The sequence below is a fragment of the Lepidochelys kempii genome, chromosome 6, assembly GCF_965140285.1.
Source record: "Lepidochelys kempii isolate rLepKem1 chromosome 6, rLepKem1.hap1, whole genome shotgun sequence".
Taxonomy (NCBI): domain Eukaryota; kingdom Metazoa; phylum Chordata; order Testudines; family Cheloniidae; genus Lepidochelys; species Lepidochelys kempii.
Window position 1 is genome coordinate 76,242,060 of NC_136385.1, and position 17,467 is coordinate 76,259,526.

Here is a 17,467-nt window from a genome sequence, read left to right on the forward strand (position 1 = left end):
ACACATGTAGGACTACAACAATAGGCCCAGGCTACAATGAAATTTGTCTAAAGTGGCCAAGGCAGGGACCCACAAAAATCAATTGCTTAAGAGAGGTGGTTTTATAATGGAGGTGGAGCAGAAATGTATTCATTTTATTAGGGAATGCTCCAGGTTAGTCTCTCAAAAACATAATCTTATAAAGGGTTCACTGTCAATACTACCTAGTCTTCTGATTCAAATGTGGTCGGTCATTACTGAGATGGCTTTTTGGGTTTCAACCTAATATCTAATGAAGGCTTGCCTGCTACAAAGATATCAGACAGTCTTTCTTGAGCAATGACTTTTCACTTAAACTTAATAAAATGAAAATAAAATAAAGTGAAGTCAATTTAGAGTTCATGAAAGCCTCTGGATTGACACCAATGGAGATATAAATCCTTTACTTATCCACAAAGCTGGTAAAATGTGGGGGATCAGCAGCCAAAGCTTCAGCATCTCACTATTACTTTTATTAACTGCCACCCTGATCCAGAGGGGCTGTTTTTGGTATGAAAACAAAGTTCAGTCTTTATAATATCCTTGGTAGTCTTGGCCTATACATTCAAATTGGCAGCTAAGGAGCCAACTGAAACCAGCTGTGGTAGTGGTGGATTTTGTGATATGGACACATGCCTTTGAGGAACTGGAATGAGACCACCAGCTAATTTCTCATAGGCTGCAGAATAACTACATAACAGTAGAGTAATGACATTCAGACACTACCTGGGTCAGACTAAAGCCAGTGACCTAGAAATGAAAGGCTCTGCATCCCATTACCAAACCTTTACTCAATACTTAAAAATAAAATGATGTTAATTCCATACCCTAATCCATTAATCATAAGCAATTCCTCTTCTTTTCCCATTCTGACACTGAGAAGGGAGCGAATCTGGCCTAGTGCTGCTAGTAAATTGATTGTATCCTGCACAGAAGCAGCACTAATAGTGTAGGCCTTCCTCAGAGCCTGCAGTAGCTCACCGATGCTGTCATATTGCCTACGAAGTAGGTTGAACATAATCCGGACTAATTCTGGATCTTGGATCTGGTCTTCCTGAGCCCAGCGCACCATAGTCTGAGATATGAGTTCCTTCAAAGTAGCTGAAATAACAAACAAATGATGTAAAACATGAATAACTACTGCAGCAATTGTAAAGAAACCCTGCCAAAGCATTAAAGTACTTATTAATTTGAAACCTCATATGACTAACAGTGGATGATAAAGCACTCACAATATAACAAGAGAGTACAGGCAGACTAATTTCTTAATATGTCATATAAAGACTTTTTTTTAATAAAATTTCCTATTCAGAATTTAATGTAGTACTTTTAAGAAAATTAGGGCTCATGAAAAGTGGCAGGTTGGTAGCAATGAAGAATGAAGCCCTCTACTTAGTCACCAAACTGATACAATATGGGCAGCAGTAAAATTTCCACATGCAGCCTTATCACAATAACATGGGTAACAACAACATCCTTACTGGTAATAAGGTACATGTAAGCGCCAAGCCAATTCATCCTTCATTTCCCGGCTGAGATTAAAAAAATAATTAGGGCTATCAAACCATTACAAAAAATAATCAAAATTAATCGCACTGTTAAACAATAATAGAATACCATTTATTTAAATATTTTGGACGTTTTCTACATTTTCAAATATATTGATTTCAATTACAACATGAAATACAAAGTGTACAGTGTTCACTTTATATTTATTTTTATTACAAATATTTGCACTGTAAAAAACAAAAGAAACAGTATTTTTCAATACACCTAATACAAATACTGTAGTGCAAATCTCTTTATTATGAAAGTTGAACTTATAAATGTAGAATTTTGTACAACAAATAACTGCATTCAAAAATAAAACAATGTAAAACTTTAGAGCCTACAAGTCCACTCAGTCCTATTTCTTGTTTAACCAACTGCTCAGACAAACAAGTTTGTTTACATTTGCAGGAGATAATGCTGCCTGCTTCTTGTTCACGTCACCTGAAAGTGCAAACAGGCATTCACGTGGCACTGTTGCAGCCAGCGTCACAGGACATTTACATGCCAGATGTGCTAAAGATTCATGTCTCTTCATGCTTCATCCACCATTCCAGAGGACATGCATCCAGGCTGACGACAGGTTCTGCTGGATAACAATCCAAAGCAGTGCAGATTGACGCATGTTCATTTTCATCATCTGAGTCAGATGCCACCAGCAGAAGGCTGATTTTCTTTTTTGGTGGTTCGGGTTCTGTAGTTTCTGCATCGCAGTGTTGCTCTTTTAAGACTTCTGAAAGCATGCGCCACACCTTGTCCCTGTCAGATTTTGGAAGGCACTTCAGATTCTTAAACCTTGGGTCTAGTGCTGTAGCTATCTTTAGAAATCTCACATTGGTACCTTCTTTGCGTTTTGTCAAATCTGCAGTGAAAGTGTTCTTAAAATGAACAACATGTGCTGAATCATCATCCGAGATGCCTATAACATGAAATTAGGGCAACCAGATGTCCCGATTTTATACGGACAGTCCCAATTTTGGGGTCTTTTTCTAATATAGGCTCCTATAACCCTCCACCCCCGTCCCAATTTTTCACATTTGCTGTCTGGTCACCCTACAGGAAATATATGGCAGAATGCAGGTAAAACAGAGCAGGAGACATACAATTCTCCCCCAAGGAGTTCAGTCACAAATTTAATTAATGTATTATTGTTTTAACGAGCATCATCAGCATGGACACATGTCCTCTGGAATGGTGGCTGAAGTATGAAGGGGCATACAAATGTTTAGCATATCTGGCACGTAAATACCTTGCATGCTGGCTACAAAAGTGCCATGCCAATGCCTGTTCTCACTTTCTGGTGACATTGTGAATAAGAAGTGGGCAGCATTATCTCCCGTGAATGTAAACAAACTTGTTTGTCTTAGTGATTGGCTGAATAAGAAGTAAGACTGAGGGGACTTGCAGGTTCTAAAGTTTTACATTGTTTTGTTTTTGAGTGCAGTTATGTAACAAAAATCTACATTTGTAAGTTGCACTTTCATGATAAAGAGATTGCACTACATTACTTGTATGAGGTGAACTAAAATACTATTTCATTTATCATTTTTACAGTGCAAATATTTGTAACAAAAATAATATAAAGTGAGCAGTGTACACTTTGTATTCTGTATTGTCATTGAAATCAATATATTTGAAAATGTAGAAAAACATTCAAAAAATTTAATACATTTCAACTGATATTCTATTGTTTAACAGTGTGATGCTAGAGTTTCCTGTGCTGCTTCAGAGATACCATGCACTTTCAACTCATACTGTTATGGGTAATTATGAACTTCTATTAAAATATAGTATGTTTTATAGAACAAGAGCCATACCCCAGATTTTTAAAGGCTCCTAACTCCCTTTAAATATGTGGCCCACTGCCGGTCTAGTACTATAAGCATAGAATTGAGATGTAAGAACTACTGAGTTCTAATCTCAATTCTTATATTCTTGATTCGCTGTGTGGTTTTAGGCAAGGTAATTAATACCACTTCATTAGGTTACCCACCTGTACAATAAAATTAATATCACCTATCTCACAGCACTGTTATGCTGATTTATTAGTAAGTCAGTAAATTTATAGAGAGGTTTGAAGATTAAAAGCATTAAGATGAGCTGGGCAAATAGAGCAAAAATGTGTTCATAATCATTCATACAAATAAAACCAATTGCTTTGTTGTTATTTAGGGACTGCTTTTCTTTTATTATTTGCAAAGATTCCAGTAAGCAAGCATTTATTTGCAAGAATGTTCATGGAGAGCAAAAGTGTTGCAAGTGCTAACATGGATAAATAGTCCCAAGAGTATTTACACCAAAAGTCCTCTCTCATGGTCATTTTGAAAATCTCTTATTTATTGTTCACACAACAGATTAGAATTATAGTAGCTCAAAGATAACTCACTGAAAGATAAGGGAATTATCCTTTTTTTCCATAAAGCTTAAGTCATCCAATAAGAAAACAGAAACACAACTATCTGACATAGGTGAGCAATTACACAGAATGAGTAGCTAAAAAACCCACAAACTAATAAAGCATATGCTTGTGATTTTTTCCACACACAATCTACAGTGTACAATTTTTTTGTTCAAACATTTCAGGGAATAATAAACAAATCTGTAAAACACCACAAACCTGTTTGTAGATAATTCACAAAGGGAAAAAGGGGACTATGTTTATCAAAAACTATTTGCTCCAAGAAATTTGCCCAGCTCTACTGAGGAAGGAAGACATTTGAAATTAAAAGATAGTACATGCCAAAGACATTGATTTTTTTAAAAAAAAAAATCACTTTAATGAATTTACAGAGTAAGTATATCCTTGGAAAATTTATCTTTGGAATTCAAGTTGGCTAATCTCCAGAATGTGAGCTATGAGGCTTAAATGACCTCTATGTACATTATAAATAATTGAGGTGGGAGGGAGACGTAATGTTTTTTCCATGAATTTAAAACTGGTTTATTTCTGAATTCACCAATTAATCTATTATCCTGTAATAAGCAAATTCTTTATCATCAAGTAGAACAAACTGCAAATGAGCAGCCCTACCCCCCCAAACCAACAAACAACAACAACAACAACTTTATTTGTAATTTGTATGAGCTAGCCTTAGAGCACAAAAGAGAGACCCAAGAAGCTGTTTAGCCATACACAGATAGAAGTCTTGCAAGCTAATATATCTGACAGACTGGCATACAAAGTCTGGAGTTGCTGAATATACACATACAGGTGTTATCCATAATACCTGATAATATTAGATATATAAATATCAAACTACGATTAGATTTTATCTTCATTGTTCTTCAATAAGGTTTTAATGTCAATTATTAAAATACCTGTCTCTGCTGGTACTCTTTTCAGGAGTCCAGCCAGAATATGACACAAATATAAATATTAATATTTGTGGAGAACTGAAAAAAGTCATGAGGTTTCTGATCCGGTTGAACTAAGATGTTCTGGAGATTTTGCAAAGTCTGTTTCAGTGAGATTTCTAGTCCAATTACCAGTACACAGAGATTTATATGCAAAGAGCTTTGCTAATCACTGATCTATCTATCTATTCCTTTCATCAAGCTTCCCAGTTTTAATTTAGTGTGCTTCTTTAGCAATGGTTTATCTGCACTGAAGCAAAACAGTAGTTAAGGAAATACAACTAACAGTAGCATTATTCCAGTAAGTATAGCATACAGACCTACATTTTGATAATGTTCTAACATTCAATCTAGAATCAGAGATGCTACAACAAAGCAGTAAAAAGCTCTCAAAGTGCTTTATTATAGACTTTTGGTTTTCAACCCACTATATGCTGGCTGTGTGTGCCCAAAGCTATTCAGTGAAATACACAGAATTTGAAAACAGTAAAGCTTTATAAAAAGGAATGAAAGAGAGACAAAAATTTGACCTTTATTTACAAGGAAAATAGAAGTATTTTCTTCACCCTAGCCACATGACTATGAGGAAAGGTTGAAAAATGGGCACTTTTAGTGTTGAGAAAAGAAGACTGAGGGAGGGCCCTAATAAGTTTTCAAATATGTTAAGGGATGTTATAAAGAGGATGGTAATCCGTTGTTCTCCATATCCACAGAAGCTAGAGCAAGTGGTAATGGACTTAATCCTCAGCAAGGGAGATTTAGGTTAGATATTAGGAAAAAAATTCTAGTTAAGTTCTGGAATAGGCTTCCAAGGGAAACTGTGGAATTCCCATGATTGGAGGTTTTTAAGAACAGGTTGGACAAACACCAGTCTGATTATCTAGGCTTACTTGGTCCTGCCCCAGTGTAGGAGGCTGAACCTAATGACCTGTTAAAGTTCCTTCCAGCCCTACATTTCTATAATTCTATGAAAACATTTTACAGATTGAATATGAGGCTTATGTGATTGTCATAAGTATAAATGTTTCTTTAAACAATTTATGTAATTGTTGTAATAATTATGAATTATTATTACATTTATGAATAATTATGTTACATTTACTCAATTAATGTACAAAACATTTAAACAATAAATCATTATATCAACGAGTAAGGCTTTATCAATCATATTTAGTTCTTTTAAACTAGTTTAGTGCTTCTAAGCTAGACAACAAAGGAGGGTCTAAATTATGAGAGGCTTTCATTAAAGTAGGAGGTGTAAATTAGGTTATGTGCAAACTTGATGTACACCATGATAGTCATGGCTACATTTGTGTATCATGCCTTACTAAACACAGTGTCCGAAATGGTACTTGATCAAGAACAGAGAAAGCAGATATGAAGCAATTAAATGATATTATTTCTCTCTTGTGGGCAAATATCAGGATAAACTGTAGTTCAGTTAGATGTCACTGGCAAGGTCAGACAGTGCTCTCTACCAGGTTGGTCTGACAAAAATGGTATGTTGCATACATTCCTGTCTGTCACTGACAACACAAGGCAATTGTTTGTCCTCATGGACAAGGATGCATAGAACACATTCTTCCCTCCCTCCTCTTGGCTGGGGGAAGAATCTAGGAGTCCGCTGAGAGACCGGACTCCATACCACGGAACTGAGATTGGAGGCTGAGTCTCCTCTGCATGCATTTGGGGAATCTAGCCAGAAGCAACAGGGTCAACAGAAGAGCAACAAGAAATGTTGTTTCTCTACCTGTCACACTCATGCACACATTCAGCAAGAAAAGGCACAGAATATCTATTTGCTGCTGCTGGAATTAATGAAGCATTCTCTCCTGCAAACCAGCTCACTTTCTATAGGACCAGAAAACTGCAAGTTTTCTTTCAAGAAAAAAGGAGACTAACTGCCTTTTGTGTGTGTGTGTGTGTGTGTGTGTGTGTGTGTGTGTGTGTGTGTGTGTGTGTGTGAGAGAGAGAGAGAGAGAGAGAGAGAGAGATTATGAAATTTATTGGTTTACAGAAAGTCAAAAATGATGATACCAACCCTTTAATTAGTGCAAAGCAGAATTTGCTTCAGTTTATGTAAACCAGTAGCATTTTGAAGGATCAGATCAAAGTGGGCACCCCCGTTGGCTTGCTTAAGACATGTTTTAAGTAGAGATGAGAGTAGTTTAATTTTTGCTAGTAACCCACAGATTTGGTTATATCAACACAGCATGAACAAAAAGGTGGGTACACAAGACCATGTTCCTATCTGCATACTACATCCTATTTTTAGCATACAACACCTCTTAAATGCAATACTAAAGTGGTTTAAAAGGACAGAGTTAGCTTGAAAAACATATTTTAAAAGTTTCATTTCCCCTGAATTAAGTTACTAGTGACATCTACAAATCATTTTCATAATGCGTATGTAATTCTCCTGTTTTATCACTTACTCGGATATACTAATTCTTTTGCAGAACAAGAGACTTTGTTATGTACACATCTTGGCGCTTGCTGCTGCCTTCTGTCAGCATTTTGCCATCATCCTGCCCACGCACTGCTCTAGGAATGCACTCTCATCTATTCATTCTATTGAAGGGCATATGAGGAGAGCAACTGCTCCAGTTTGTGTATTAGAGGTGTGAATGTAATAAACAAGCAGACTATTTTATTATATCACTACTAAATAGTATTTTGCATGGAGGTGGAGTTCCTTCCCCCCCACAAAAGCATTTAGGCTCCCACATGAAAGTTTAGAAAGGCAACCCCCTGCAACAGAATTTCAGGAGAGTAGCCCAGCCTCCGACCCCTAATGTCATACAGTCATAGGAATGTAGGGCTGGAAGGGACCTCCAGAGGTTATTTAGCCCAGCCACTTGAACTGAGGCAGGACCAAGTAAACCTAGACTATCCCTGACAGGTGTTTGTCCAACTTGTTTTTAAAGACTTCCAATGACGGGGATTCCTTGGAGGCCTATTACAGAACAATATTTATAGTTGGAAAGTATTTCCTAATATTTAACCTAAATCTCCCTGCTGCAGATTATGCCCATTAGTTCTTGCCCTACCTTCTGTGGACATGGAAAACAACTATAGGTTGTCACTGTACTATTTATAACAGCTCTTAAACACATCTGAAGATTCTTATCAGGTCTCCCTTCAGTCTTCTTTTCTCAGCACTAAACATGCACAGTTTTTTAACCTTTCCTCATAGGTCAGGTTTTCTAAACCTTTTATAATTTTTGTTGCTTTCCTCTTTACTCTCTCCAATTTGTCCACATCGTTCCTGAAGTGTGGTGCCTAGAATACGAAACAGTTTTTCAGTTGAGGCCTCACCCATGCTGAGAAGAGCTGGACAACTACCTCCCTATCCTACATACAACACTCCTGTTAATATATCCCAGAATGATATTAGCCTTTTTCACAACTGCATCACATTGCTAACTCTTATTCAATTTGTGATCCACTATAATCCCCATTATCCTCCATGGTTTCCCCACAAGCTGCTCTTACTGATTTTAATGATTTGCATTTATGGATTTTAAAATGATACAAAAGTAAAAACAGAAAAGCTACAAAACTCCCAAACATTTTGCGAAGTCCCAGACTGCCATACCACTGCTCCCCTACAACATCTCCTTGATTTCATGTTTTCATTTATATAACAGAGAAATTCTTCCTGTATTACATGTAATTCTTCACTTTTGTCATTGATGACACATATAAGGATTCACCTAAAGGAATTTATTGCCATGTTAACATAATAATCTTTTAAAAGTGTGACACAAGGGCTTTTCTACTTTCTAACAATCTCTACACAGTGAAAACTGCAGTTCCGTGACCAAAATATTCTAGTAATAATCACATAATTTTATTCCAGTATTTTATTCTATTATATTCTAGTATTGTCACATAATTTTAACATTTGACTACTTTGAAGAACTACATCTGCAACAAGACATTTAAAAATACAATCTACTGACCACAAAAATAATCAGGCTACTTTTCGCAGACAACTTACATTATACACAAGTTATAAGAGAAGATGAAAAAATAATAATGTGTACCTAAATGATTAAACTGAATCTATAAATCCTGAATAATTATAAATTCATTACATGGCATCTTAACTATCTCTGTAAATACTCCAGAGGCATTAACAGGCGGCAGATTATGCTTCAGTGCTCTAAACAAGTATCTTTTCTTGCTTACAAAGTACCCTGGGTTGTTGTAATTTGACTCCTTCCACAAAGCTTTAAATGAGAGATAGATGTGTATGAGTGAACACAGCTGCTAACTAAGACAGTATATGTGTGAAACAGTAATCCAGATAGCTTATCTGACATTTTGTTGGGGGTACCATTTTCTAAGTTTACTGTAGGCTGCACAAATTCAGAAGGATCAACCTTTGGTATTATAGGGCTGAAGTCCTGAAGATACAGATAAGATATTAGAAGCATGACCCAGAAATTTATTATTATTAACAAACACTGATAAGTACAGAGAATTGTTTTTAATAGTCAACCATTAAAAGTAGCAGCAGCCTTAGGAAGTGATAACATGTTTCTAATTTACAAATATACAACATCCTATCTGAAAAACTGTTGATAGCTTTAGTGTATTATATGATTTATGACAATACTTGTAGTATTCCCTAGCTGATCTTTAATTGCTCTAGAAAGAATTTAAATAGATGTAGAATATTTAAAGCAATATATTCCTTTAAATTATTTTTTAAAACTATGAGTATTAACTGCAATAAAAAGATATAAAAAACAGTTACTCACCTTCTCATAACTATTGTTCTTCGAGATGTGTTGCTCATATCTATTCCAATTGGGTGTGCATGCCGCGTGCACAGTCATCAGAAAGTTTTTCCCCTGGCAGCACCAGTCAGGTTGGCTGTGGAGCCCCCTGGAGTGGCGCCTTCATGGTGCTCAATATATGACCCTGCCAACCCGGCACCTCCTTAGTTCCTTCTTGCCAGTTACTCTGACAGAGGCGAAGATGGGTGGGTTTGGAATGGACATGAGCAACACATTTCAAAAAACAACAGTTACGAGAAGGTGAGTAACCGTTTTTCTTCTTCAAGTGCTTGCTCATATCGATTCCAATTAACGGTGACTCCCAAGCCTCACCTAGGCAGTGCGGTTGTAGTTATGGAATCGCTGATTGGAGCACCCCTCTGCCAAAAACTGCATCATCTCTGGCATTGTGGATGATAGTGTAATGAGATGTGAACATATTTACCGAGGACCAAGTTGTTGCCCTACAGATTTCTTGTATAGGGACCTGGGCCAGGATTGCCGTTGATGAGGCCTGGGCCCTCATGGAGTGTGCCATAAGAGCCGGGGCTGGTATTTTGGCCAGCTCGAGCATTTGCATGATGTGATCCAGAAAGATATTCTTTGAGATGAGACCGGGAGTCCTTTCATCCAGTCTGCCACCGCTATGAACAACTGGTTCGACTTCCTGAATGGCTTAGTACACTCAATTAGAAAGCTAGTGCTTGCTGAACATCGAGGGAGTGCAGCCTCTGCTCATGGCTACTGGCATGAGGCTTAGGGTAAAAAACAGGCAGGAAAATGTCCTGACTAGTGTGGAAGTGTAACACAACTTTAGGAAGAAAGGCCGGGTGAGGTCTGAGTTGCACCTTATCCCTGTGGAAAATCATATGAGGTGGGTCTGAGGTAAGGGCCTTTAACTCAGACACCCTCCTTGCTGAGGTAATGGTGACCAGAAAGGCTACCTTCCATGACAGATAGAGAAGGGAGCAAGTCACCAGCGGTTCACATGGGGGCCCCATTAGCCTGGAGAGGACCAGGATAAGGGTCCACGTGGGGACAGGCTGTCTGATCTGGGAATGTAGGTGTTCCAGACCCTTGAGGAACTGACCAACCACAGGGTTGGCGAAGACAGAGCAACCAGACACTCCTGGGTGGAAGACTGAGATAGCAGTGAGGTGTACCTTTATGGAGGATAGTGTCAGGCCTTGCTGTTTCAGGTGCAGAAGGTAATCTAAGATGAGAAGTGCCTGGAGAGGGGGTGTATGATGCTGATCACACCAACAAGTAAATCACTTCCACTTTCCCAGATATGTGGCTTTAGTGGAGGGCTTCCTGCTACCGAGTAGGATCTCCCTTACTTGTTCTGAGTACAGAAGCTCCATGGGGTTCAGCCATGAAGCTTTCAAGCTGTGAAGTGGAGGGACTGCAGGTCGGGGTGATGAAGGCAACTGTGGTCCTGAGTGATTAGATCAGGGAGGAGAGGCAACGAGACCGGGGCATCCACTGACAGTTCTAGGAGTGTGGTGTACCAATGTTGTCGAGGCCACACTGGTGGTACCAGAATTATCTCTGCCCCATCCCTACGGACCTTGAGTAGGAACTTTTGCACGAGAGCGGATGGGGGAAAAGGTGCAGAGTAGGTGACCTTCCCAGGGTAGCAAGAATAAGTCCGTGACTGATCCCGAGCTGTGTCTCTGGAAAGAGCAGAACATTGGGCACTTCCTGTTGCTCTGGGTGGCGAACAGGTTGACCTGGGGAAACGCCCATCTTTGGAACACGAGGTGTATGACATTTGGCTGGATGGACCACTCATGATTGTAGATGGACCTGCTGAGATGGTCGGCCAGTGCATTGTGAACTCCTGGTAGATAGGATGCTTCCAGGTGAATCGAGTGGGCTACTCAGAACTCCCATAGCTGAGGACTTCCTGACATAGGGGAGAGGACTGGGCTTCATCCTGCCTGTTGATGTAAAACATGGCAATGGTGTTGTCCTTCAGAACTGCTACACACTGACCTCGTAGTTGGGCCTGAAAGGTCTGGCATGCTAGTTGCACTGCTCTCAGCTCCCTGATGTTGATATGGAGGGAGAGCTCATCCTGCGAACAAAGGCCCTGCATTTGGAGCTCTTTCAAATGCGCACTCCATCCCAGAGCTGATGCATCCATTCCTAGGGACAAGGAAGGCTGAGGCTTCTGAACGGGACTCCTTTGCACACAGTCTGAGGGTCGAGCCACCATTGAAGGGACCTGGCACCATGACCACTGAATTCAAGCTGTTGCATCCCAGGTGGTAGGCCGAAGCGAGCCAAGCCTGTAGAGGCCTGAGCCTCAGTCTGTCATGCCGGGTCACATAAGTGCAGGCTGCCATGTAGCCGAGGAGACTCAGGCATCCCCTTGCTGTAGTGATCGGGTATTGCCTAAGGCCTTGAATGATGTCCGTGATGTTTTGGAAACGGGGCTCTGGCAAAAGAGCTCTTGCATGCACCGAGTTTAACACCACCCTGATGCATACTATTCTTTGGGTCGGTTCCAAGGTTGAGTTTGTCAAGTTCAGGAGGCGACCCAGTCTCTCAAATGTGGATCTGACCAATCTGATTTGAAACTCCACCTGTCCCCTGGTGCGGCCCCTGAGCGGCCAGTTGTCGAGGTAGGGGTATACCTGCACATGCCTCGGACAGAGGAAAGCAGCCATGACCGACATGCACTTGGTGAACACTCGGGGGGCTGTTGAGAGGCCAAATGGAAGGACCGTGAATTGATAATGCTTGTGGTCTATCACAAAGCATAGGAATCGCGTGCATGCAGGTTGAATAGCTATATGGAAGTATGTGTCTTTCATGTTGAGGGCGGCATACCAGTTTCCTGGATCCAGGGAAGAAATAATGGTGACCAGGGAGACCATGCAGAATTTCAACTTTACCATGAACTTGAGTCCTTACAGATCTAGAATGGGTCTGAGATCTCCCCCCCCCTCTTTGGCCTTGGGGATTTATGAAGTATTGGGAATAGAATCCCTTGCCCCTGAGCTCCTGAAGAACCTCCTCCACTGCTCCCACGGCGAGGAACGCTTGCACCTCCTGGATAAGGAGTTGCTCGTGAGAAGGGTCCCTGAAGAAGGAAGGGGAAGGGGGGTGGAAGGAAGGGCAGGAGCAGAAATGGAGAGAGTATCCCACTTCCACCATGTGGAGGACCCAGCGGTCCGAAGTTATTTGGGACCAAGCATAGTAGAAGGGGAACAGACAATTCAAAAAAGACAGAGAAGGATCCGGAAGTGAGGCTGGTGTGCCATCCTTGGGTGCACCTTCAAAAGGCCTGCTTGGAACCCAATGATAGTTTATTTGAGCCCTTGCCCTGCCCAGACGGGGGGTTGGAAGGCTTTCGTCTGCCATTCCTGCCCCTTCTCCTATAAAAATCCTGCCTTGGCTGAGGAGGATAGGAGCATTCCTGCTGCTGCTGTGGCTTGAAATGTTTACATTGGGTTGCCAGGGTGTGCATACCCAAGGATTTCGTGGTAGCCCTTTAGTCCTTTAGGCTATGCAGCCTTGAGTCAGTCTGCTCTGCAAACAGACCTGCCTCATCAAAAGGCATGTCCTGCATGATCTATTGAACCTTGGATGGGAGTACTGAGATCTGCAGCCATGAGCTATGCCTCATGGTGATACCAGAGGACAAGGTGCACGCTGCCGAGTCCACAGCATCCAGTGAGGCCTATAAAGAGATTAATGCCACTGCCTTGCCCTCCTCCACTATTGCTCCAAACTCCTTCCTGGACTTAGTAGGCACCAGCTCCTTAAACTTGACCATCGAGTTCCAGAAATTGAACCTGTACCTACTCAGAATTGCCTGCTGGTTGGCAATCCTGAGTTGTAACCCACCCCGTAGAATATACTTTGCACCCAAATAAATCCAGGAGCTTGGCATCCTTGGACTTAGGCGCTGGGGCTTGTTGTCCCTGCCTCTCCACCTTGTTTACTGCAGCCATCACCAACTAGCAAGGCTGCGGGTGTGTGAAGAGGTATTCATACCCCTTAGATGGGATGAAATACTTCCTCTCCACACCCTTTGCGGCGGGAGGGATGGAGGCCGGGATCTTCCAAATGATCTTAGCATTGGCCTGTATAGTCTTGATGAGAGGTAGAGCTGCCCTCAGTGGACCTCCTGGGGCCAGGATGTTGACCATCGGGTCCTCCGACTCCACCACCTCCTCAGCCTGCAAGCCCATATTTCGCGCCACCCTGTGAAGGAGATCCTGGTGGGCACAGTCCAGGAACAGAGGTGCAGTCCAGAAACGGAGGTGCCTGCAACTGCCTCATCCAGGGAGAAGACGAGGAGGCTAATGGTGGAACAGGGTCCTCCTGACCCTCTTGGTCTCCAGGGGCCTCCTGTCCTGCCTCTCTGACTGGGACAACCAAACCTGGATCAGGCTGAGGAACTGGGGTTGGTTCCAGGGGAGGGCAAGCAAACGGTACTTCCTCAGCACCCCTGGGGGTGTGATGACTGGTGGAAGCCTCCGGCATCTGCGGTTCAGAGGTCGCCAAATGGGAACCTTTAGATTGGGTGCCCTGGGCCTGGTGGTACACCCACAGGGTCCAAAATGGCCACTGCACTAGTCCCTGCCACTGCACAGGCTATGGCTCTGCCTCCACCTCAGGCCTTCCACGGCCCAACCAGTGCCAACCCTGCTCCAAGTATCTAGACCCTGTCTCTGAGGCTGAAGACGGGGACCAGGACTGTGATGACCAGGGTGGTGCCGAGCAGAGTGGACTGGTGAATGGCGCAATGCTAGGGAGTGGTGCCGCAATCTGGAGTGGTGCCACGATTGGGATCTGTGTGGGGTCGCTGATTGGTGCCAGGAGTGGGACTTGCTGCGCGACCGGGATCGACACGAGGATCAGCATCACAAGCGGGAGTGCTGGTGTGACCTGGAGTGGTGCCGCGAGTATGACCACTGCCACAATTGCGAGTGGCACCAGGACTCCGAGCGATGCCATGATTCCATCAGCGGTGCCGAGGGACAGAGCATTGCCAGTTTGCCTCTAGACAGTGCCACACATTGCGGTACTGGAGGCTTGGCACAAAGGGCTGGGGACTTCGACGCCGTTATGGCAATGAGTTCCCTCATGGCCTCAAAGGTGTCTGGGCAATTCCACCTCTTCGATGACCTGGCCTGGGGAGTCCAATGGCACCGGACTCTACAGTCCCCCTTGCGGGGCCGAAGTCGACGGTGCTGGCTCCAAAGTCTTTTGGCACGGGGTGCTCCTCTCTTGGATGTGCCCCACTGGCCGGCTCCAAAGGGGTGGGTCTCTGAGTTGGAGAGCCACTCCTCCCCTGCTTCTAGTGCCGCTTCTGTACCGGGGAATGGGACCAGTGCTGAGTCGATCTCACCAATTTTGGCACTGGGAAGCAGCAGTGCTGCACGTCTCTGACAGAATCTTTCCGCGGTGCTGCTTCCACCACTGCTGCCAGGACACTGCGCACCAATGAGCATAGGGTTAGGTTGCGATCTGAGTGCCACCTCCATAAGGTGAGGTGCTTGAGGTGAAAGTCTCACTCCTTTTTTGTTCTGGAGCGAAACCCTTTACAAACCTTGCACTTGTCTGCTTGGTGTGCTTCCCCCAGACACTTTAAACAAGCGTTGTGGGAGTCACCCATTGGCATGGGCTTGTTGAAGGACTTGCAGGGCTTGAACCTCTGGGACTTTGGCATGTAAGTCCCCCATGGTAAACCCCCCAGACCAACATCTAACTAACCACTAACTATAAGAACTAAGAACTAACTAAGAAGTACAAAGTACAGTCCAGATAGAAGCTAGGGAAACGTGGAGAGCTTGCAAAGCAAGAAGCCACTGTTCCAACGACGGTTTCTGGTGGTAAGAAGGAACTGAGGAGTCGCCGGGTCGGCAGGGTCATATATTGAGCGCTATGAAAGCACCACTCCAAGGGGCTCCAAAAGTCAACCCAATGGGTGCTGCTAGGGAAAAAACTTTCTGATGACTGTGCACGCAGTGCACACACACCTAATTCGAATTGAAGAACAATTTTTCATTCTCATTTTCCGTATGCATGAAAATGAAAAATTACATTGGTCACCTTTAACATTTCCAATTGCTTAAAAGCCTATTCTTACTAAGACTTGTACATGTGCTTAACTTTTCCCATTGTGAGCAGGCCCACTGCCTTCAACAACACATGCACAAGCCTTTGCAGGATCAGGACCTAGTACAATTAAACGTGACACAGAATACTACAAGAAATGATGTACCAAATAAGAAAACTGATAAGGTTTTGAGGAGAACACTGTATTTTGCATTTTAATGCAGGCTTTTAGTAGTTTAAAATGCTCCAATTAAAATGGGCATAAAATAACAGTGAGAATAAAAATTGTGTGTGTTTATTGTAGATAATTTGTTTGTGATTTTTTAAAATGTTAATAATAGGATTGCTTTTATTACAATTACTTCAATTCTTTCTAAAATATTTAAACAATAGGGAGGAAGGGAAGTTCGTTTAAAAAACCAACAGTCTCAAAAAGCTTCTTTGAGGAGTGAGAAATAGGAAAAAAAATATTGAATATAAATTTGGCATACACGGATGCAAAGTTCTACATTCCCTCTAGAGGAATAAGCTATGTATTAGTAGCAGCTAAAAATGTTTATCTTTTTCATTATGGAGAAATGCATCAACATTGTTATTTTTGGTAACACAGTCATAAATAGCAGAGAAGTAGCCACCTCCTCCTTACGCCACATAGGAAACTACCTGGAGCCTATCCTGAAAACAGCTATTCCTGAATGTACTCCCTATGACTTAGCCATCTACAGAATCAGGTCACTACTTCTCTAGTACCACTTTCTGGGGGGAAGTGGAGTGGGGAAAGAGAGAACAAATCAGCATTTTCTTATGCTTGTGCTATAATGCATCGTGGTGTTACACGGCAGCCTGAAAACTAGTGTTTTCAAGTCAAACTACCTCTATATAAATACCTCTATATCAGGGGTGGGAAAACTTTTTGGCCTGAGGGCCACATCTGGGTGGGGAAATTGCAGGCAGGGCCATGAATGTAGAGCTGGGGCAGAGGGTTCAGTTGCGGGAGGGAGTGTGGGGTGTGGGAGGGGGTGCAGTGTGCAGGCAGGGGGCTCAGGGCAGGGAGTTGGGGTGCAGCAGGGGGCAGGAGGGGTTTGGGAGGCGGGGTGCAGGGGTGTGGGCTCCGGCCCAGGGCCGCTTACCTGGAGTGGCTCCGGGGTGGTAGCGGTGTACACTGGGGCCAGGGCAGGCTCCCTGCCTGCCTGCCCTGGCCCAGGCCCCGCGCCGCTCTGGGAAGTGGCCAGCACCACATCCCTGCAGCCCCTGGGCATTGGGGTGGTAGGAGTGGGCAGAGGGCTCCACGTGTTGCCCTTGCCTGTGGGTACCTCCCCCGAAGCTCCCATTGGCTGCAGTTCCCCATTTCCGGCCAATGGGAGCTTTGGGGGAGGTACCCACAGGCAAGGACAGCGTGCGGATCCCTCTGTCCCCCCTCCCCCAGGGGCCACAAGGATGTGCTGTCTGAAGCATCTGGGAGCGGTGTGGGGCCCGCGGCGCCATAAGGGTGGCAATCCCAAGGGCTGGATCCAAAGCCCTGAGAGGCCATAGTTTGCCCACCCCTGCTCTATATAATGGTCTGATAATGGGGTTCTGGCCAGGGACTTGGGAGACGCAGGTTCAGTTTCCTGCTTGACCATAGCTTTCTGGGTATACCTGGATGAGTCAGTCTCTTTGTGCCCTGGTTCCCCTTCTGTAAA

General features: G+C 43.0%; 1 protein-coding gene across 13 annotated transcripts in view; it reads right to left on the reverse strand.

Moving 5' to 3' along the window:
- Nucleotides 1-17,467, reverse strand: part of RYR3 (ryanodine receptor 3) — a 581,512-nt gene that overhangs the window by 252,687 nt on the left and 311,358 nt on the right. For all 13 annotated transcript variants that reach the window (XR_012159473.2, XM_073348839.2, XM_073348831.2 and 10 more), the window contains one exon: nt 846-1,119. Coding sequence is in view for 12 of the 13 variants with exons in the window: in XM_073348839.2 (XP_073204940.1) it covers nt 846-1,119 (274 nt within the window). In the remaining variant the exon portion in view is untranslated. The remainder of the gene's footprint in view (nt 1-845; nt 1,120-17,467) is intronic.